The sequence below is a fragment of the Bactrocera neohumeralis genome, chromosome 5 (genome assembly GCF_024586455.1).
Source record: "Bactrocera neohumeralis isolate Rockhampton chromosome 5, APGP_CSIRO_Bneo_wtdbg2-racon-allhic-juicebox.fasta_v2, whole genome shotgun sequence".
Lineage (NCBI taxonomy): Eukaryota > Metazoa > Arthropoda > Insecta > Diptera > Tephritidae > Bactrocera > Bactrocera neohumeralis.
In genome coordinates, this window is record NC_065922.1 from 17,614,785 (window position 1) to 17,637,767 (window position 22,983).

The 22,983-nt window shown below is 36.4% G+C and overlaps 2 protein-coding genes across 10 annotated transcripts; both read right to left on the minus strand.

Annotated features, from left to right (window-relative positions):
* Nucleotides 1-540: 540 nt before the first annotated feature.
* LOC126758039 (WW domain-containing adapter protein with coiled-coil homolog) lies at nucleotides 541-11,534 on the minus strand. Of its 9 annotated transcripts, none has more exons than XR_007666812.1 (17): nucleotides 10,981-11,044; nucleotides 9,455-9,488; nucleotides 8,129-8,827; nucleotides 7,453-7,552; nucleotides 7,178-7,387; nucleotides 5,662-6,084; nucleotides 5,527-5,602; nucleotides 5,376-5,461; nucleotides 5,200-5,295; nucleotides 4,641-5,128; nucleotides 4,311-4,558; nucleotides 3,816-4,240; nucleotides 3,546-3,727; nucleotides 3,344-3,471; nucleotides 2,966-3,258; nucleotides 2,770-2,905; nucleotides 1,936-2,057 (listed from the first exon to the last, which is right to left on the minus strand). XR_007666812.1 is itself a non-coding variant. In XM_050472022.1 (15 exons), exons 3-15 carry the CDS (start codon nucleotides 8,216-8,218, stop codon nucleotides 1,979-1,981), a joined length of 2,631 nt encoding a protein of 876 aa, XP_050327979.1. In that variant the 5' UTR covers nucleotides 8,219-8,827; nucleotides 9,455-9,488; nucleotides 10,269-10,628; the 3' UTR covers nucleotides 541-1,978. The 9 variants fall into 9 exon arrangements, 4 of the variants coding, with proteins under 4 accessions (XP_050327979.1, XP_050327980.1, XP_050327981.1 ...); XR_007666811.1 differs by lacking the exon at nucleotides 10,981-11,044 and adding an exon at nucleotides 10,269-10,630; XR_007666813.1 differs by lacking the exon at nucleotides 10,981-11,044 and adding an exon at nucleotides 10,269-10,629 and having other exon boundaries at nucleotides 3,558-3,727.
* Nucleotides 11,535-13,678: 2,144 nt separating this feature from the next.
* LOC126758763 (loricrin-like) lies at nucleotides 13,679-14,745 on the minus strand. Its single transcript, XM_050473142.1, has 2 exons — nucleotides 14,702-14,745; nucleotides 13,679-14,597 (listed from the first exon to the last, which is right to left on the minus strand). Exons 1-2 carry the CDS (start codon nucleotides 14,705-14,707, stop codon nucleotides 14,076-14,078), a joined length of 528 nt encoding a protein of 175 aa, XP_050329099.1. The 5' UTR covers nucleotides 14,708-14,745; the 3' UTR covers nucleotides 13,679-14,075.
* Nucleotides 14,746-22,983: the final 8,238 nt, after the last annotated feature.

A 22,983-nucleotide genomic window follows, 5' to 3' on the forward strand; every position in this document is an offset into this window, starting at 1 on the left:
TACTTATTACTTACCGAACGAAAATGGGCTTAATTACAAAAATAACATCCCTTGGCCAGATAAGACCGGGTCAGTTCCGGTAACCAGCTGTTGCGGAATTTATTGATATTAATAACCAGTGATCACCTTGGTACTGTAAAACTGTTCCTGTTCAAAATGTTTACTTTTGTGCCACACTGTCAGAATTATCAGGCGATCGTCGTTAGATAAGGTAATGCCAAGTAAACTGAGCTGATAAATTATACAAGAATATGCACATATGTAGGTGTGTGTGTCGTATCGTTAGACCAACCATTTTATCCACGCGCAGTCTGATTAACGTAACCAAAAGCGTATATTTACCCGGTCATGGACGCTTAAATCGTCAGCATTCCTCAAAAATATGCATGATTAATTTCCTGCCACTACAAAAACAACACTAATCTCTCTATATTGGTATTCCACAACGCCAGCACCTTTTCACACGTAAACCATGCGCTTTATATAATAAAAAGGTTGCATACAGACCGCAACTCCATTATATAAGTAATAGAACTTCCATTATTAAATAAAGACAGTTCTTTATTGTTATGCCTTTGCAGGTTTACATTTTGTTGTTGCTTTAAAAAAGTATTTTCGCCATTATAGTTTCACTGTACAAATAATAAGAGGCACTGCTTAAAAAAATAATAACTTTAAGTGAATCAAATAAAACACAAATAAAATAAAATACATTTAATTTTGATTATTTTTTGCAGTTTCTTTTTGTTTTTGTTATATATATATATAATTTTATCAATTAATATAAGTATATTGAATATAGCATATGCTTACATATATCTACACAATCACGTAAAATCTATAATATTCATTAAATGTTAATAAAGTAAAAAGAACTAAAATATTATCGTAAATTAAAAAAAAGTAATAATTGCTTCGGGGCTTTCTTCTACTCCTGCAACGTTAACTGTTTGCTGTATTTTATTGTATGTAGTATTGTGTGTGCATGTGTGTGAATTATATATATTGCATATGTTTACAAAAAAAAATTCATTATAACAGAATATATATTATATTAAACTAGTATTTAACTTGAAATTATTATTTATAATAAATTAGAAGATAGCAAAACTGTTTAGCTGTAAACTGCAAACAAAAAACAACTGTATGCTAATGAAGTATAAAAGGCATTTCTTGATGTTATAATGATTTTTTGTTGATATACAAGCTAAGACCTGCTGAATTTTCAAATTTATACGCCGCTAACCAACGCCTTTATGGTGGTCACCCGAGCCACCACCGTTGCTCAAATATGCCCCTATGCGTGTGGCACTTATTATGAAATTCCTTACGCAATGAAATTCATACAAAGCCAACGCCACGACTTGCAGCTGAAAGCTACAATGGGTTTCCAGCGCTTAATTAGCACGTTGAAATACAATTCGATCTTTGTCTCCTATATCCTTAGCGAACTGTGTGGTAGGTTTGATTTAAATGGGCTTGCACACTCATTTTGTTATAGCTATTTTTTTATTTATCATTAAATTAATAGTTATAATTACTAGTCATAATATTACTATAATTATTCATTACTTTTTGTGTAGATTTTTCCTGTTGTATTACTTGCTTTATTTATGTGTTTTTATGATTTTCATTTTATCTTGTTTGTATTTTAATTGTATTCCTTTTTATTTATACTAAGCTGTTTCAAATTTTGTTAACCGCACGCTTGATTCTCACATTGTCAGCTGTTACTGTTGTTGCTGCTGCTGCTACTACTTTGAACGCTGGTTACCTGCCGTCTACACTCACTATCATTCGATTACTAGTTGTAAATATTAGTGTAGTGTTGCCAATTGCTATTGTTATGTGTTTTCTTTATTTATATTTTTTGAATGGGGCGTGTAGGCGTTTTTTTGGTGAGAATTTTCGCTTATGAATGTGGTTATGTGTGAATTTTTAGCATTAATTCCTCTTTTTAATACAAATTTGATATTGGCTAAAGATCATCAGACATAAATGAGTTTTGTGATTTTGATTCTTCTATTCGACGAATTTGTTGGCGAAGATACATAATTCTGTAATAGAAGATAGATACATAATTGATAGAATAAAAAATAAAAGCGGAAATCGGTAAAAAAAAACAGTTCAGCTAAGTATTAATATCAAATATTACGCTAAATGTCACACAGTCTCTGCAAAGCTAGCAATATTGCTTTTGGGGAGACATATATTGCCATTTATATATACATTCGGGTGTCAATAATTTCCCGAAGTTAATTCATGCAATTGACTTATACATTGTGTTGCTTATACGACATGGTGTACTGAATGAATACAGTACATTTGATGTAAATCTTTAACAGCGTATAACTTTTAAAGGAAAATGTTTATAGAAAAAATTAAAATTAATTAAATAAAAATTTTGTATTAGAATATCATTATGTTAAAGTTGTAGATTTACTTGCTTGGGAGATAAAAACTATATAAAAATGATCAAAATGCTTAAATTTAAAATAAAATCTTGTTTACGTTATATCCTTCTTAAGAGCAAAAATTAAAACTCAAGTGGTCGTTTGCAATAAAAACAAAACAACTTTGGAAATAACGGACACCCTAATATATACATATAAGTATGTTGACAAAAGTTTTAAATATATAGAAGTAAAGAGTAAGAGTAACAGAGACATTATACTATATAAAGCAACTCGAGCGCAACTTTTTTCAAATAATCTTAGTTTAACAGCATTTCCATTTCTCTTTTAGCACTTTAACCTATCCTCTCCATACCGTCTTAAAATAAGTTTTTCTGCTTATTATGATTTAAACTGTGGCAGCACAGGTACGTCTTCTATAACAGCTAGCCCCTTATGACTGTGCAGTGGACTTATTTCACAGACTTCATCATAGCGAAATATGCAGAAACCTTAATTATATACGAAATAATCTTTGGGGATATTAGTAACTCGACATAGGTACTACTCACTGTTGAAAATTGCAGCAAGCAGAGAGCAAGACTGCTACACGCTTTGCAAACTGCCACTAAATCCTCACATATAAGATTCAATAGTGCTTTCTGGCCTGCAAAATTAATCCCTATAAACGTTATTGTGCCTAAAACGTCAAACCGTTATAAATTGTTCTGCCAATAGCGGACATAAGGGAACTGCATGGCACCAGTTTGTCTCATCAAACAATAATGTACAGCCAGTACGACCTGCTTTCTTTTGGTAAGATTTTTTCCAATAAGCCTGTTTACATATCAACCACAACACAGAGCTGTTACGCCGTCGTGCCCAATTTTATAAAACAACGCACTACATAAAAATAAATAATAGTTAAGTGTGGGAATTTTCCAACTTACTTTTGTTCTTGTAGTGTTGCTGTGATTTCAGTTATTCTAACTAAGCTTCTAGCACATTTTAACTCGGCCGACACTTTCGTACACTGTAAATCCCCATACAAATGCGTTTCTTCGGAACACTTTTGCGCCTGTAAAATAGTAGGAGAGGAAAAATTTGCGTGAATGCAATGTAATGTGCGTGTAATTTGTAAAACTACTGCACCTCTTGCATTACCTGTTTCTCCAAGATATCAGCTGGCCAATTGGTGACATGTGTTATTAAATCAGCACGAAAATACTTTGCTAATTTCGGTGAAATCTCTGGACCCTGTGAACGACCGGCTTGCACAGACGACGCTACACAACTTTGTAGTGTGCTCAACGAGGCGGATGAAGTGTTTTCCACTGTTGGCAAAAAATTTTAAGGTTATGTTGGAGTTTGTATATTAAAATCATTGAAATTATTAAATACATTATTTATGTAAATACATACGTTTACGTTGTTGCTGTTCCATTGCCGCTACATTAAGGTCCATTTCTTGCGTTGGCGTCGGTGGTCCTTCGCCAGGCAGAATACCAATAACTCCACTACCGCCAGCGTTTCCGCTGACATTCGCTAAACTAGATGAGGGACAGTGAATGCTATTGTTGCTGTTGCCAATCGAGTTCATGACACCGCCACTGCTACCCTCGACAGTCTTTAAACCGTACGGTGTGTTACAGGCGGCATATGAGCCAGCATTTATGCCGGAGCTCATATTTATGCCACCACCGCCCACATTGTTACTGTGACCGGTAACAGGAACAACACCACCGCTGCCGCCAACACCCGTGATAGGACTCTTTGTATTGTAGCCCATTGGCGACATGCCATGTGTATGGGCTAAATTGTAGTGTGGCGAGTTCACCGAATTATCTCTGCATAATGGAATATAGAAAAATTATAATGAATATTGAAAGATGTTTAAACAATAAACAAACGATTTACCTTAGAACTATCACCGCTGATGAGGCCGCATGATTGGTAACATCCATGGAAGTGCCGGTATTGGACATCATATGTACCGCCTCGTTGCCACCATGTTGTGAAAGTTGGTGATGATGATGTAACGCCGCCTGCTGTTGCTGCTGTCGCATTAATAACGCCTTCTGTTGCGAGCTCATCATCATTTCCTGTTGCTCCTTTGTACCCAATTTCGGCGGTCCCGGTGCATTCGAGTTCAAATGATGATCCACCTGTCCGATTAATAGGGATTTATATTACAAATAAATATTACATTTTAATGGACTAAAAAGGTATATGCAAACTTCAACTCACATTTGGCGACGTTGTTGACGCTAAATGCGCTTGCTGTTGCAACATTGTCACTGGATCCATTTTTCGATGATTACTATTATTTTGTGTCTGCAGCACACCAGCAACCATCACTGGTACACCTGTACTCGATGGCACAGAGGCGAGTCCAGTGGCGGGCAACATTGTTGCTCCGCCTACAACAACGCCCGAACCATGCGCTGACGCGGATGACGCGGAAAAATGCATTGAAGCGGCTGCTGCATTGGCCGCTGCAGCAGAAGCGGACGCGGAGGAGGAGGATGACATAACAGTGCTGGCGTTAGGATGCGAAGCTAAACGCGGTAATGCATTCGGCAGGCCAACGGTTGATGTTGGAATTGATAGGTCATTGTGTTGCACATTCACCATACCATGAACTGTGGGCGCGCCGGTCAGCGGATAGCTAGCCTCCGATGTTGGCGTGGAGTCACCGGGACTTATGTCCATATCGGGATTTTCAGCGATGCGACCTTGCGTTGAAAAATAAATACAGTTAAAAGTAAAATATTATGAAAATTAAGCAGAAAATAGCGAAAATCACCATCCAAACGCCTTCGATGACTTGGCGGTCCGCCATCGTTTTCATAATTCCACCTCAGCCGTGAGTTTCCTCGAGAACTGGAATGTTTCGCGTAAGCTGCAGAAACCAAAATCATTATATATTTGTATACTTTTTTTCATGCCACGATTGACAAATAATGATGGAATTACACTCACCTGATCTACAAAAACGATCCTCACGATCTCTGTCGCGGTCTTTGTCCCGGTAATCTTTTTCCCTATGTTGATCGCGTGCCAGTGTTCTATAAACATAGTAATTAGGAAACTAAAATATTTATTTTGTGCATTGAAGTCACAAAACTCATACCGTTCTCGTTCAATCCATTCCTTTGGTTTCTCCCATTGTGAGATTTCAGTTTTGCAGTTGTAATAATACATTTTTCCTGTAATCCAAATAAATAAATTAGATTTCAATAAATACTCAGCCTCCATTAAAACTCACCAGATGAACTGACATGTTCACTCCAATCGCCACATCTTGCCACACGTTCGCCCCGATCGCTGCGTTCACCGCCACCACTGCCTCCACCACCTCCTCGATCGCGTTCACGATCGCCGCCACCTCCACCACGATCACTGCGATCTCTATCACGATCTCTATCGCGGTCACGTTCTCTATCACGATCTCGTTCGGAGCCACGCTCACGTTTACTATCTCTCAAATCGCCACGATCACGATCGCGGTCTCGGTCACGATCTGTCGAGCCGGAACGCTTGTCGCCGCTACTGGAAGAACAAAGCTTTGCTCCACTTCCACTACCGCTGCCACCGCCGCGGCGATCCAACCTATCATGATTGGTGCGATGCGATTCTGAATCACGATCGTTACCACCACCACTGCCACCGCCCCGTCTATCGCGTTTATCTGCAAATTAAGAGAAAAAGTATGAAGATTTTAATAAATAATACTTTTTAGACGAATAGTTTGGAAGCATGTGTCTCTCTTAATATTGTACAACTATAATAAAGGTTTATGAAGATTCATTTTGTTTCGCGAATATTTCTGACTTAGTATTTTATGGAAGAATAAAAATTCGTACTGGAAAATTTTACAATTTAATTACTTCAGTTTGTCTGCATATTTTTCACATATATTTAATACATTTTCTTCGAAAATATTCTCTTTTTGGGTATCACAAGCATTGCCTTATAGGTTATATCATTTTATACCCATTATCAGCTGATCTTTCTTTTGACAGTGACATTTAAAAACAATTTTTCAAGATCTTATTGTTATTGTTTAAAACATACCCCAAATAATTATGGTGAATGCTGTTAAGCTTGAAGATTTTGACCGGGAACGGAGGGGTTAAGGCGATTTTGGAAAGCAATAGAAAAGATAATATCAAACGGAGACTATGGATAGTTTACCTCACTACATTATGAAAATGCCATTTTATCTAGACTCGATAGTATATTTAGACTCGAGCTCTTTTATTAAATGCCTTTGCCTGATTGTGTTTATAAAGCACTCTTTTCTGGGTATATCTGGGTTGACTATCTAAAAATTATCACCTACACATTCTAATTGTTTCCAATTAGATTTCTCAGTTGTCTGAAGAGGTTAGTTTATGAGAAGTGAGGAAACACGAATATCGGTTATTTCTCAATCCAATTGGACAAAGAATAGTGTAAAGTGAAGGTTAACTGAAAACAAGGTAAAATTCTGCCTTGGTTAACAAAACACTGTAACAAACCTAGTAGGAACGAATTAAATAATTTGTTTCATTGATTCATTGATTGATTGATTAATAAACGAGGAATGCATCACGACTGTAGATCTATTTTGCCCTCTCCTAAATCACGAAGACTCAATTTCATTGCTTTCATTGAAGTACAATTCGAAAAATATAAACGAAGAGGAGAGAGAGGCACACTTTTACTGTAAGTTCCCGTGAAAGCTTTCATTATCATAACCACTTTGATTGTAACTCTGGTAAACGTGACTTTAAACTCACCTGTAGAATATTTATCCTTTTTATAGACATCGCGATCACGATCCCTCATTTTTTGCATATAACTGAAACGATCGCTACCACGATGATCACGATCGCGTATATCGTGCGAACCGTGCCCTCTTGACGATGGTGAATCTACTTCAGGTGATTGTGAGCGATACGATGCGCTGTTACCATTATTCATAGCAGTTTGCGATAATCTTTGCGAAACTGTAAACGAAATGTAAAAAAAACATTATTTACTATTTTAAAAGACGAATTTTTTTGGCACTCACCATTATTCAATGGACCACCGCCAGCTGGCGACAGATCGCGATCGCGATAGTTTGATGAGCGATCGCGTTCATAATCGCGCTTTGAACTGTACTTGGAACTCTGTAAAGGAAGAGTAAAATTTTTGAAATCATTAAACAATAAATGGACAAAGTATTGTAAGAACTAAATGAGGTGCTGATCTACTATGTATTCATGGGAAAAGAAATACACACACAACATCAAGAAAATTAGTTGCCACATTTGCAGAAATGCCAATGCATATAAAATGTATAAGCCAATAAAAGAAATAATGTTGTGTACAATAAAAATACAATTTAAAATTTTGAAATTCCATTAATTAAACACCTTACAGGTTGAAAAGAAAAAAAAACGGCATCAGCCCACAGATTACACTTAGCGACAGGACATGAATAAGCTGTTTTTTTACTTAATAACATTCAAAATATCTTTGTCGAAATACTCTGCATCATCTGACCTGTCGGTCCGTGTCGTGTCGCCAAGTGTGTACACAAATTTCGCTTTTAATGATTTTTTTTTTTTTGGTTTTGTGTGAAACGAGTGTATTTAAGTTATCTACAGTAATTGTTGGTGCCATGTGACGCTACTGTGCATACGTTTTTCAAGTGGATAAGCGCATGCGCAGCGCACGCCCACGACCGGCGCACTTCTACTTACATCATCTACGCGACACAGACCGACAGCAGCATTTTTGTTACAGCCGGGTGCCAATGGTAAATCTATTGTGATACTATTTGTGGTAGTCATAAACTGTGGAATCTCACGAGTGAGTACTAACAGAACGCTTCAGGAATCGTTGGAAGCGTCTCGCAGAGCTGACACTAAGATGATAGTGATTTATATACACTTAAAACGTTTTTTTTAATCTTTTTTTATTTTCAATTTGTAATTTTCTAAGCGATGATGCAACAATTAAGATGCGTCGAAGTTTCCATTTTTTTCTGTCTAAAAACAATTTTCAACTTTGCACTTTAAAATGATGTTAACGATTTACATATATTTAAATAATGGTGTATTTTTTCCTTTGTTAGTTTTCAATTTTTTGTGTTTTATTACTTGACTAACGCGAAGCGAAATGAGTTGCCTTGAGTTAATGGAACACACAATTGTGAGAGAGGTTATTTGTCGGTTTGTTATGTTGTAGGATTCGTAGATGATACAGACTTACAATTGGTTGCATTTCTTTTTCTAGACATTTTTGGCGTTTTAGACGCGAAAAAATACAACAAGTTGTATTTTTTTAATATTATTTTCCTTTTTTACTGTTTATCCTTGATTATTAATTGTATGTGCTTAGTGTTTTTGTTAGTGATTACAACGAAGGAGGACTTTCATATTGTATGCTGAGATGATTTGCTGCTTGGTTGTGGTGTACACGACAGTTAACGAGAAGACCGATGCAGTTTGTAAATGTTTGCAGTTAGAGAAGAAATTATTAAAAAAAAAATTGTTGAAAATATGCGCACATACAATGAGCAACGAAACACAAAAGGTTTTATATATCATGGTATAGTTATTATAATGTTAAGCAAAGAAGTTGGTTATTTTAAAAAAATTAAAGCAAGGAACACAAGTCAGTATGTTCTACCATTTAAATTTTGACACAAAAAGAGTTGTAAACCAAAATTAATTAACTGTATGACAATGATTCTTAGAAATAACATATTTCCGGCGTCAATTGGTTACAAATAAATACTCTTTATCAAAAATTATAACTAAACACTTTTTAACGAAAAGTTAAGTTTTAAATTCACAAAAATATTTACTAAAATATGTAGTTCTAAGACACAAGCACAGTAAAAAGAAATTTGCAAAACAGCATAAAAACAATATTTTTTCTAATATACTAGTTACTTCAAATTCTAGAATATAAAACTTTATATAATCGCATCCATTAATATAGTCGGGGCAACATAAAGATGGATATGCAGTATGTTTGTCATTAATACTCTTAAAATAATTGCAATTTGTTTAAACACTCACCTGATACGAATGAGACTGATGCTTCTCAAAGTAGCTGAAAGAATATAAATATATATTAATTTCAATTAAGCATGTAAGTTAGTAAGTAAAAAACACTTAGTTAGAGGAGGGTAAACAAGTTGGAAAAATTAATAATTGTCATTCCTCAAATAGTTTCAGAGACGCCTCCTAAGAGCAAGCCCTTGTCGGGAAGTAGACTTGTTTTGATACCACACGTTCACCTACTTTCGTAGAATGCATATTTTTATAATGCATATCGGACCACTATAGCATATAGCTGTTATACAAACTGAACGATCAAATCAAATCCTTGTATCGAAAACTTGCTATTTGCCAAGATACTTTACATGTTATTGCTTAAGGCATGGGTACAATCTCCATATAAATTGTGCAGATCGGACCAATACAGCATATAGCTGCCAAACAATTCTGATGGACAATATTTGTAAAGAGAATTATAGCTTCGGTGCCACCGAATACAACTTTTTCTCTAGTACTCGTTAAATCAATGCTTGGAATATATTCCTTAAATGTATTAAATAATCAAATTTATAAGACAAAATTCAACATCTGCTGTTGCATGGTGCACAACTTGCTTGTCAGATTTTCACTGTGGCCAATTTATGGATTTCACAAAACATATTCCTTGACATTATTATAATTCAACTGGTGTTTTTGTTGCATTTTTGAATATATCTTGTAATCCATAAAAGTTAATTAACGTATAGAATATACATATGTATGTGCAACTATTCCACACTATTCTTTTGTAAGAAAAATAAAGGAGAAAATGAAAATCGTTGAAAATAATTACCGCATATGAGGGAATATGTAGCAAAGGCTAATACTAAGCACTGGTAAAGACGACGGCGTTTATATTGGAGAGGTGCAGCAGCACTAGAAGTAGCAGCAGCAATGGCAGAACAGATACATATAGATATATCTACTCTTCAACTATGTACAATTAGAAATTCCCGGAGTCAGATGTTAATAATTAGTTCCTCATTTCATCCCGATATTTTTCACTCAAATTCGAATTAAAATGTATCAAAATCTTTTCAAAAACTTTACAACAATTTTTCTGTAATTTTCCAAAGCAGAAATTTGTGAAAACTTCAAATAGTTCTTAGTCGATTTTAATATTCAGACATTTTTTTCCTCTTCTCCTTATGATATTCCATCAAAGAAATTGGAAAAGAACGAAAGCACGAACATAAGACAAATTCCGAATTGGTGAACCAGACAAATAGCAGATAATCAAACAAGGTGGAAGGAAAAATTAACTCAAAGCACACAATGAAATCAAAGCCATACGAATGGCAGGGGAATGACGGACAAATGAAAATGCCAGCAAAAAATTTCTCACTGATACCAAATCATTTTAAGAGATTGTTGTGTATTATCGAGTTATCGTACTTATAAATACGATGTGTATTCAGTTGACCGCTGGTGCAAAGTTATTAAATTTTTGATTTTCGCTACTAAGCTATCTGTAAAATGCATGCAATATAAAATAATAAATTTACCCATCGTTCACACGTTGCGGTTTTCTAGCATGCATTACCATCAATGCAAAGTTTTCGCCCAATTTTTTTCCTCTTCGTCTTCGTTGTGCCGCCGCAATAAACGTCTACAAATTTTTTTTAGATTCTCCCAATACTCCGTTGGTTAACGATATGCCGCTATTTTGGTTAGTTCCAACTAAAATTTTAACCAAGTTATCTTGGCAATTTCAATTGAAAACCAACCCTTTGGCTTTGAGAGTTCCTCCTTTTACTGAGATTACTTTTTTTCTGGGAGGGCCGTCGACGACTCGAACTTCGTCGTCGGCAAAAAGCGAAACTTTTTCAATACGGCTCTGCTGGAACGTGCTTACCCTCGAGTTATATTCATGAGAAGCGCTTATATATAATAATGGTTTTTTTTAGCTAAGTATGTAGCTCCAATTAACACTTATAAATTTCTTTCAATTCTAATACTTTTAATTAATTGTTGGGCAAGAAATTTGTATTACAATTGGAGCTGAAATTTTCTTTTTATGCGCTGCTTGCTTTTCCTATTGATATGACACTTGATTTTTTCTCATTGCTCTTGTATGTGTTATTCATTGGTATGCTTTGCACCTTGTTCGTAGAAGAGCATGTTGTCGCCTTTTAACAACCACAATTTTGTCTTAAGGCAGAGCGAGTACGCTTGTGTGATAAGGTGTGGTGAAATCGGAGAGCAGACCGCCATTTTTCGCAGTTCAGGGTTGCTTAGGCATAGATATTAGTGTTGGACAAAAAGTTTTTTACAATTGTTAGCAATATTATTATTTATAATGGAATTAATTGTACTTGTTGTAATTTTTAATATGCAAAATCTGGCATAACAATGAATACGGATTTTAGATTAGGTTAGAATTTTTCTTCAAAGGACAGTGTTTTAGTAAAACAGTCTGATTATCCCTACACTGGCGTCTAAAAAGTGTTACCTAAATATCAAAAAATAATCACATTATTCCAGTTTAATGATAATTGTACTCTTAAACAATTGTATACATATATATAATGTAAAAGTTGCTTATAACTTTGTACCCAAATGACAGTTTTGATATATAGTATAAGGACTATTTACGATGTTTTTAAATTGGTGGGGAATTTCATTTAAACATTTGAATTAATAGAATTTGTTCTTGAAGAAGAAGAAGTTATTCTTACCGTGAACATGTCTCCAAAAAATATATGTGTGTGTCAAAATATAAAACCAAACCTTTCAAATAGTAATATCCGGAAACAATCATCCCAATATCTTAAGCGGATATTAAAGCAGTTCCCAATATTTTGAGTTTAAGCAGAACTCAACTGATTCGGAAAAAGTGGAATTCATATGTTTTATATAAATTTTTTATTATGAGAATGTCGTTAAGTGTAAGAAGTAGTGCAGTTTTTATGTAAAAACACTCATTAAACTACTTAGACAACGCAATTGAACTACTCAAAGCCATGAAATGAAGTCAAGGTAACATAAATTGGAATTGAAGCAAAATTATTAACACATGTGATGCCTATGCGTTAATTGTTTTTTCTATATTCATATCAATGTATGTATGTAGGTATATGTACGTAAGCATGTACAAAATATGTAGACGAATGTGTTGAAAGATTATTTTAAATATACACAAAACTTTTAAATTGTGCAACTCTTTTATTAGACAATTAATGAAAACATTATATTTGATGCACCAACACAATTAAAACCATAATAACTTTTCTCTGAAGCGTGTAACGCACCCACAAAGCAACTTTAAATTAATTGAGTGGCAAAAACGATAAGGCAATGATGAAATTAACTCCAAATGCAAACAATAGCGACTGCCCCGCATCTTTACAATGCTTATAAATCGAATGCATATACATACATACATATGTATGTACCTATACATTTTCGTTGCTTTGTTGTTATAAACGTCAAGCGGACGATATCATAAACTAGAGATTCCATAAATCCAGCGCATATTCAAAATCATATTCAATGCAAATGCGTAAAATGTATGAATGAACGTTTGTTTTCCTTGAGAGTGCCGGTGAGTAGTGCCAAATTGCAGAAGAGATTGTTGAAATTTCATTGTAAAAATTTAACAGCTGTGTTGATGTGAAAAACTTACGCTGCTAAATTTTTGAGGAAGTAATTTCGGTTTAGTTTCCGGTGAATTTTCGCTGAAAAACGCTTTAATTATTTTCATTACATATGAATTACGCTAAATCATTCATAACTGTGCTTTGTTGACAAGTCAACATAGCAACTTTTTGCGGCTTATCACCGTTTCATAACAGACATAAAGAGGACAAAAACCACAGTAAACAAACATATGCTTTGCACAAATTATTTATTATCCGATTGCATCAAATTCGAATGAAGCATAAAATTTACGGGATTTGACAAAAATATGATTTTTGAAAGTACTAACAATATTAAAATGTCTGCCATTATGGCTGTTTGATTTTTTTGAAGTGGCTATCCTTGGCCGTATAAAAATTCAATTTAGTTCCGGTCACGTAGACCCGACTAATGTGGGAGCAGCGAAGCTACATATCGCGCTTTAATGTTATTGTTGTTAATTTTGTAAATAATCTGGCTAGTTAGCACACAAAATTTGGAAAAAAGGTAAAAGCTCAAAGTTCAATGTTTAAGGCTCGCAATAATGCTTATTTATCTAGCCGAAAAATAATGTGCAAAAACGAGTATTTTTTAACTATATTGTAATTTTTTGTTTATTTTATTTTTTGCTAAAAAAAATAGTGGATTTATGTACAAAAGTTGTGTGTACAGATGTAAATATGTAGTAAGAGGTCGGTAGATTCATCAAGTCACTTATGAGTATTTTAAAAAGACATACTGGTAGACGGTGACTCTTGGCAATACAATTCAGCGTTGAAGATTTCCAAAACGGTCTGCAAAGTTGCGCTTTGATGATTTTTAGGTTGCTGCCAGATGGTGGATGATTAGGTATGTTTATGGCAGGGCATGTGTTGCAACGAGAATTGCAAAATTTTGTTGTAACGTTTACGATGAATTTGAACACTATTGGCTTGATGCATATCACAAGGAGGTTAGCTTTTTGTTTGTGTTGATTGGCAATTTACCAACCACCACCACCGCTAGACCAACCACCGCCGCCACCGCTGGACCAACCGCCGCCGCCGCCGCCGCCGCTACCTCCTTCCGAGATGACCTTAATGATCTTGACGGAGCCGCCGCCGCCACCACCACCGCTAGACCAGCCGCCACCGCCGCCGCCGCTGGACCAACCGCCACCACCACCACCGCTAGACCAACCGCCGCCGCCGCCGCCGCCACCACCACCATGTGAGATGACTTTGATGATCTTGACATCGGCACCGCCGCCGCCACCACCACCAGACCAGCCGCCACCGCCGCCTCCACCACTTGACCAACCACCACCGCCGCCGCCGCCACCATGGCCGCCGGAACCAGCATCAATGATCTTCACAATCTTGACACTGCCGCCGCCACCGCCGCCGCCGCCGCTGGACCAGCCGCCACCACCGCCTCCGCCGCTGGACCAACCACCGCCGCCGCCGCCGCCGCCAATAATGCCTGCATTCGCAATGGCACAAACTGCCAATAAACACACAAATACCTAAGGAAAATTAGAGAGATTTATTGTTAGTTATCCGTTTTGAAGGAATGCAGCTTGACACTGCTATATGTTGTAATCCAATTAATCCTGTTAACGGTACACACCTTCATGTTGTTGTCTCTATGTTTAAGAGATATGTAAGTCGAGAGAGTCAATCAACAACTGATGCTCTAACCGTTGCAACGAACGGCTTTATATGCGAAAACCACGTAAAGTTGGCCGCGCAGCAACGTCGAGCGTGCGACATGCGACATGCAACAACAACAGCTGTAAAGATGCGCTTAGCAGTATGGTAGCAGTAGGGCACAAACTTCCGTTGATTTGCATGCTAAGCGAGTAGAAGAAGTTGGTAAATATAATAACTGAATTTTAAGATGACTAAACACAAAAAAACCGGCTACTGCGGCTGTTGGTCAGTAAAGCGCAGCTGCGGTTGATAATAATTATGATGATGTTAAGCTAATGCTAATATTGTTGCTGTTGGGCGTTGTAACGACGTCGCCTCACGTCTACAAAACACTATTCATGCATGAGATTTGTTTATGCTTTTGAAATGCAAACATACATACATACATACATAGCCGCTAGTAATTATATGGTATGTATTTTTAACATTTCAGCGCCTTTTTCCTTCTTAATTTCACTTTCATTAGGATTTTAATGATTCTGCGTACAATTCCCATCCGATTTGGCAGCTAAACAAAGCATTTATTAATTGCACTTTTATTGTTTTTGCTATTGTCGCTGTCATTAACGAATTATGCAATGTGCAAGCAAATAAAAAAGAAAATTAGAAAAAAAGCTAAAACACCCTTCACAGGTACATTTTCTATAGCATAGAATGGTATGAAAGGATCTGTGTACTGAATTTGATTGTCAGTTTGTATGGCAGCTACTCGTTGTAGTTGTCCGATCTGAACAATTTGTTCGCAGGTTGTAGGGTTGCCTTGGAAAATAATCCGTGCCGAATTTGGTAAAGATATTTTGTCAACTAAAAAGTTTTCCATGCAAGAACTTGATTTTGATCGGTCAGTTTGTATGGCAGCTATATGCTATAGTGATCCGATCGGAACAATTTCTTCTGAGATTGTTCAGTTACTTTGGGGAATTACCTATCCCAAATTTCGTGAAGATATCTTGTCAACTAAAAAAGTTTTTCATACAAGAACTTGATTTTGATCCGTCAGTTTGTATGGCAGCATTATGCTATAGGGGTCCGTTATCGGCAGTTCCGACATATGAGCAGCTTCTTTTGGAGAAAAAAACATACGCAATATTTCAGAACGATATCTCCAAAACTGAGGGACTAGTGCGCATATATGTACATATACCGAAAGAACGAAAGGCAGATGGGCAAGGTGAATTCGACTCAGCTTATCACACTAATAGTTTATATACATATGTATACATTCTATAGGTCCTCCGACATTTCCTTCTGGCTGTTACAAATTTAATTTACCCTGTTCGGGGTATACACATTTTTAACAACAACAAAAAGTTACATTAATTAATATACAAAATGCTAGGCGTCTAAGCAATTTACTAGCCAACATACAATTTTTGTGCACTAACCCATACAAACATACATGAATACATACATATGCATATACCTACAAATGCTTACATAGTGCCTCTTGACACCATCTAGCTACCATAGTTTATAGGTGCTAAGCGGTGTGCACCGATGAGCAGCCTCCAAGTCATATATCTACATACACACATACATACTATACATTAGTATAGAGTATACTTTTCATACATATGAACATCTATTCGACTGCAACACTTCCCTGATGCTTGTGGGCATTTTTACAAGCGTCATCGCCGTTAGCTGTAAAATACAACAAACTTGCATTTAATGTTATTATTTTAGTACCGTTGTAACATACTCAAACAAACTGCTTGCATTTATGTACATCGTTGTACATACATTTGTATGCGTGTACAATAATTTCGCTTTCTGTCGTGATTCGCGTTCACCCTCAACAAACTTTTGGTGTCTGGCCTCACCGAATGCCTGATAGTATGATTAACAAATACCCGTTTTTTTAAAACAAAAACAACTTAAGACGATGCACTAACCAATACATCAACGCATGGTGCATGGAATGGACATACAAGCTGCTTTTCATATTTCCCAAATACATAACCTCGTGAGTAAAAAAATTTCATTGAAGTTTCTTTAATCGAACTTTCTCCTTGCAGGAGCTCATAATTAAAGTAAAACCACACCGTATAGCCAAGAACTTTCTCTAGACAAAAGTTAGAACATCTTGATTGTCAAGCCTTCGAAGAATCGGACGAATTGACTGAAATTGTTATTTAACGCGACAAAAACGCCGAGGGCTTCGTCGGTACATGAAGATCTCTCGATCCTTAATCAATTGGAGTCGTCTGAATCTCTTGTTTTATACGAACACATTTTAAAAAGACAAAGACAAAGATGGCGCGTTTCTATACTTCAAGTGGAATCCCTGTGATTCAGCCACGACGCCTATCTGGATTTAACCCAAACCGTTCCGTCGATACGGGAAGGTCTCTTGGTTGATATTCGTACCTGCAAATATTTACAATACAAATTACCCGTGTTTTTACAGATCAAGTGGAATTTGTGTGAACATTGTCGTGCGGCTTAGTTCCGGCTTAATTTAACTTAAAAAGCAAGATGAACTCTGGGTCCATAACTAGAAGTTGGCGAGACTAAGGCGCCGTTTTTCTACTGTTTTATCCAGTGATATGTGTAACAGTGATCAGCTTCAAAACTTAACATACATGTAGGGGTTCTTCCACACAAAAAATTCAACGCACTATTTGTTGACGGTACAATAACAACCCCAATTTCTTTTCATTAAAAAATGTATTTTTACCTTAAGACACTTAAAAATTTGACGAAATTAAGAAACAACGTTAACACCGGTTCCACCGAATCTAAAATAACCTTCACAAATAAAAAGTTCAAGTTCAAGAACTTAATTTTCATCGTTTTTATGGCAGCTATAGGTCCAATTTTGCGGTTACGACAAATAAGCAGATCTTTGAAGAAAAGGACGATGTTAAATTTTAGAGCGAGATCTCAAAAAATTGAGGGACTAGTTCACGTCGACGGATGGAGTCATGTCTAGAAGTTCACGCAAGTAAGGAAAGCTCCCTGAGCGCCATTCACTTGAGAATGACCAGAAACGACCCCTAATGAAAGGAAGAAAATAGTTTTGGTTGAGAGAAACAACCCCCCTGCCCCCCTTTGATGTCGAAATCCCCCAAAACTAATATGGCTGTGTAAGCTGACGTTGAGCAATACCAAAAACTCTGTCAGGTTCGGGAAGGACCTTTCCGAGCCGTTCGATATCAAAAGAGGCTTCAGACTGGATAAGGAAGCAAAGCAAATGGGTCTGGTAGTGAACGAGGGCAAGACGAAATATCTCCTGTCATCAAACAAACAGTCGTCGCACTCGCGACGCGTCTCTCACGTCACTGTTGACAGTCATAACTTCGAAGTCGTAGATAATTCTAAGTTCTGAGGGTATTCGACACAGTACCCGCGGAGGGAAGTAGAGGAAAAGGAAACTTCCACTTCATTAGAGAAGAACCTGGCTACACTTGGAATCTCCAATTGATGCAAAACAGCGAAAAAGGAAGAACGACTGGCGCAATGTTATCAACTCGGCTATAACAGCGTAAGCGGTGTCTATGCCAATAAAGTAGAAGAAGTTCACGTATACATACATAGACAACGGACGGACATGGCTAAATCGACACAGCTCTTCACGCTGATCTTTCACATACATATGTGATCTATCTATTTTATGTGATCTGCAACGTTTCCTTCTGAGTCAAACTTCGTGGACAGTTTCCAAGGTAAAAAATTCGAAATTTTTAGATTTAAATTTTTAGTAACAATCAGCTGCTTCACTGGGTTATTGAAACTCTCAGCGTCTTTCTATAAATGTATGTATGTATGGACTTGCTTCACACAATAAGAGTTTACTCTCAAGCCCCCCTTAAAAATGTTTATAATTTCGCTGATGTATGAAATTTATGAATTAGGAAGCAATATCAGTCTTTTGTTTTTATTTTTGTGTTTCGCTTTTCTCATTTTATTTCACCTTTTTCCTATTTTTTTATGCTTCGAGTAATTAGCGCCGATACTAGGCTTTAATTTTCAATACTACTCGCGCATCTCCTAATATTATACGATTTTTAACAAAAACAACAAATTGTTGTTAACAACCATTAGTTGAGCAAGATATAATACAAATATAAAATAAAATAAAAATTAAAAATAAAAGTGAAAATTTAATATAATTTAGACTCAGTTAGCATCTATAGGCATTTGATTACTTAATTAATATCGATGGCGCAACCGAGCCGCACACAACCGGTATTAATAACATTTTGTAGGTCAGGAATGAAATGTTTGTTGTAATTAAGTCAGACGCCGCCAGGGCCAGAAGAGTACCGGCTGCCTCTTCTACTAGTTGAGTTGAAAAATAATAACAGCCCAAGTGAAGGCGGCCAAACAAAGTTGTTGTTGTCTAGTCTTAAGTGGGATCAGCAAATTCATTTAGTGCGTGACTGCCATGCAACGGATGTTGGGTTCGTGCAAAACTCGTGCAGCGCGTTCATATTTAAATTTATAACTGAAACGTTCGGCGTTCACAAAGCTGCGAGCATATTTCGAGCATGAAAACTCCACTGAAAAGATTCCTACAACGATCAAAGTTAGGTTTACATATTCCTGATACCTCAATAGAAGTATAACCTAAGCAGGCAACTCAAAAATTGTGGCATAATTTAGCCTAGATTAGATTATTATGCAGTTATTCATTAAAAAAATTCTAGTTCAAGCTCTCTGTGTATGTGGATAACCTAGAAATACTTAAGCAACCGCCTCGTGAAAGGCTTTCAGACGACTGGTGCGTTATTTATAGTACGAAGACGCTTTTATGACCACAAGCTGTGCATTCACTCTGCCACGAAAGCCTTTTACACTTTTCCACACACTGGTAGCACACTGTCTAAGGAGAGACGATACGTGCGCGTTACGCCATGTCATAGAAGGACTTACGTTGCATCCGCATTTCGAGTTTGGTTACGAAATGTAGTAATAGATACCTTTTTTCTATTGTGCTCAACATCCACACACACACACACACACACAAACATTCGCACACCTGATCCACTCACCGCCAACACCTGGTCAAGTCGTTGTCCTAGTCAAACCTGCTTCGAGTAATTCTCTGTTGCCAACGATGCTTTGAGTCTAAATAGTAAGACGTCATAACCTGTCGTAATAGAGTAAACGCTAAAATGTGAAAGTGTTTTCGCTACAAAGAGTAGGATCACTCTTTGGGCTACTTTCGACGAAATAAAAAATTTTGCAAAAGCAACTTTGAGTATTTATTTATATGCATATCTACAACTCTTATCATTTAATGAAGCACAGTGTTGAAGTGTCTTCATAGCCAAGTAAAACAAATAAATGCCTGCGTGTATTGATGTCGATTCAGTAATCCATTGCTATAATTGATTACGTAAGTAATTAGACGTGTGTGTACAAATTTGCAGAGATTTTTGATACAACTCATTGAATGTATTTAATTGGTGTTAATTAAAGAGGCGCCAAAAACCTAATGTCATGGTTGAATAAAAGCTGCATGTAAGGCGGTGCTAAATTCGGGTAGTACTGAAAATTTCATCAGCTTGGCATGTTTAAAAACAGTATTCCATCAAGTACAATATATGCATTGGCGGATTCAGAGAGGGGAAATAGGGGGATTTAAAGAAGCACTTTTCTAGAAAAGTATTGGATGATTGGATTGAATTGAAGCTCAAAGGTAAACTTGTCATTGGGGGTACAGGAGAAAGTCAAAAGACAACAAATTACCGACTACTGCATTGGAAACGTTCAAGAGCTGCGATCCATTTATTCATACATAGTTTTCTTCGCATTTTCTACATATTCCTGTGTTGAATGTGAGCTCTGAACGCTCTTTTTCGACACTCCGCCGCTTGAAAACGTGGCTGAGGATGAACAAGCTTTAAGATAGATTGATGGGCCTGTAGTTGCACACGCATACGCTTCATAACATTGAGGGTACTGCAGAAGAAGTTCTTGTAAGATTCTCAAAACTTAGCCCACATCGTTTTGTTTGGTGAAATTTTTCTATTCATTTCCCGGTTGGTCGAAATATTAAACTCGGAGCGTAAAGTAGAATTCAAATCTGCGAGTTTTTGCTAATTTTTAAAACCCGGTAAAACCATAAAATTTTCAATATATCTGTTTGCATGAGAGACTACAAGAGAATTATAACGAGTTATCCAAGTAGAGGTACTTTTATCAATAGCCTTTTTTTGACAGATCACACGTGAATCGTGGCAAGATGTCATGTTATTTTTGTTCAGTATTGTTTGGCATGTCATCGTGGAAAGACTTTTGCGCCTGAACAACGTTTACAAATCGTTCAACTTTATTACGAAAATTCACGTTCTGTAAAGAATGTGCTTCGCTCAATTTATGGTCAACATATCCACCCATCTTGAGACCCATGATGGGATAATATTCGACCGAATAGACCACGTCCAGCACGCAGTGAAGAAAATATAGCAGGCGTAGCTGAGAGTGTACACGAAGACCCTGCAGGGTCGATTCGGCGTGCGTACTTACGTATGGAACGACTTGGCGCTCGACCTTCTCAAGCGCCATCACTTTGCTCTATAGGCTCTTGAAAAGTTCCAAGAAGCTACGACGTTTTCGAGTCAAATTTTGTTTAGCTATGAAACCCATTTCTGGCCCAATAGGTAAGTAAACAAGCAAAATTGCCACATTTGGAACAAAGAGCAACCTAAAGAAATTCAAGAGCTGCCATTTCATCCAGAAAAAATAACGGTTTGGTGTGGTTTGTGGGCCGGAGGAATCATTTGTCCATATTTCTTCAAAAATGATGCCGCTGAGAACGTAACCGTCAATGACGACCGTTATCGCTATAACCGACTATTTGTTGCCGGAAATTGAAGCTCGAGATCTCAGCAGCATTTGGTTTCAACAAAACGGCGCCACTTTCCACACATCGCATCAATCAATGGATATATCGAGAGAACCCTTCGGCGAGCAGATAATTTCACGTTTTGGGCCGGTCGATTGGCCACCAAGATCGTGTGATATCACACCGTATGACTGCGCCCAACATTTGAAAGAAATAATCTTCAAAAAATAAGTGCCAAAGAAGAGTTTCTGTATTTTTTTTCATTAAAAAATTAGTCGAAATAGATCAACTTTTAGTAAGAATTATTCAAAATCATAAGAAATTTTCATCATAAATAAAACCAACCTGTTTCAAAACTGGACCCAATTAAACATTTTCAAGAATAGACATTACGGAAAATGTTTTTGTAATCGGTTTCAATGTTTTGACTGAAAATGCAGGCCTAAATTACACCTAAGGTGTTATAATTTGCGTAATGTGTGATATGTACCATCTGATCAAAAATGACCCGGACTGATAAAAAAAATAACTATTTACGTTTGTTACGTTCTTCCAAACAATTTGACTTCTATGCCGTCATTTCCTAAGGAGTGAACCTTATTATTTGGATAGTTTTAAAAATAATATTCAGATGAAAAAATTATATACTGTACTCTACGCAGCTTCTTGCGTGGGTATAAAACTGCATAAAATCAGCGGCTAAGCTTAGATTTGAGAAGGGCCTAGGCTGACGTGAAATTTTGCATTAAAAATCATTTGACCTAACTGATGCAAAAAAATGTTAAGTCATCATTACAGACCATGAGCCAGATTTACGCATACAAATTTTGTTTTGAATATTAGTACATAACTTTTTAAAGTCATTCAGGTATCTTTAAAAATTTCCACTGCACAGAAAGTTGAGCCTAGCTCCAAAAAACTGTTTCGAGTATTTATGGAACTACATATATATGTATGTATTTATTCTAAGGACAATTTCAAGCCCAAAATATAACCTTGTCTTCAATTGTTTCCTGTATTACAGCACAACCGGAAATTAGTTATTGACGGCTATGAATGAGCACGGATGTCAACAGCATCCAAAGTATGTAAGGTAACATATGAAACGTTTTTTATATTACAACAACAAATTTATCATAATACTAGTATGTACCTAATACATACTTTTTATAAAAAAAAAAAGGTTTAGAGCTTTAGACCTTGACTATCTAAAAAATATCTTACAAAAAATATGCGGCACCTTTAACTGGACCACCGTAGGTTATAAATTACGATTAAAGCATTTATATATGAACATACATACATATGTACATTCACAGTTAGTTTAATCCATTTTGGGTATCAATATTCCAGTCAAGCTTGAGGGTTGGTCCACATTACGTATAAGTAATTTTAAAACTGTC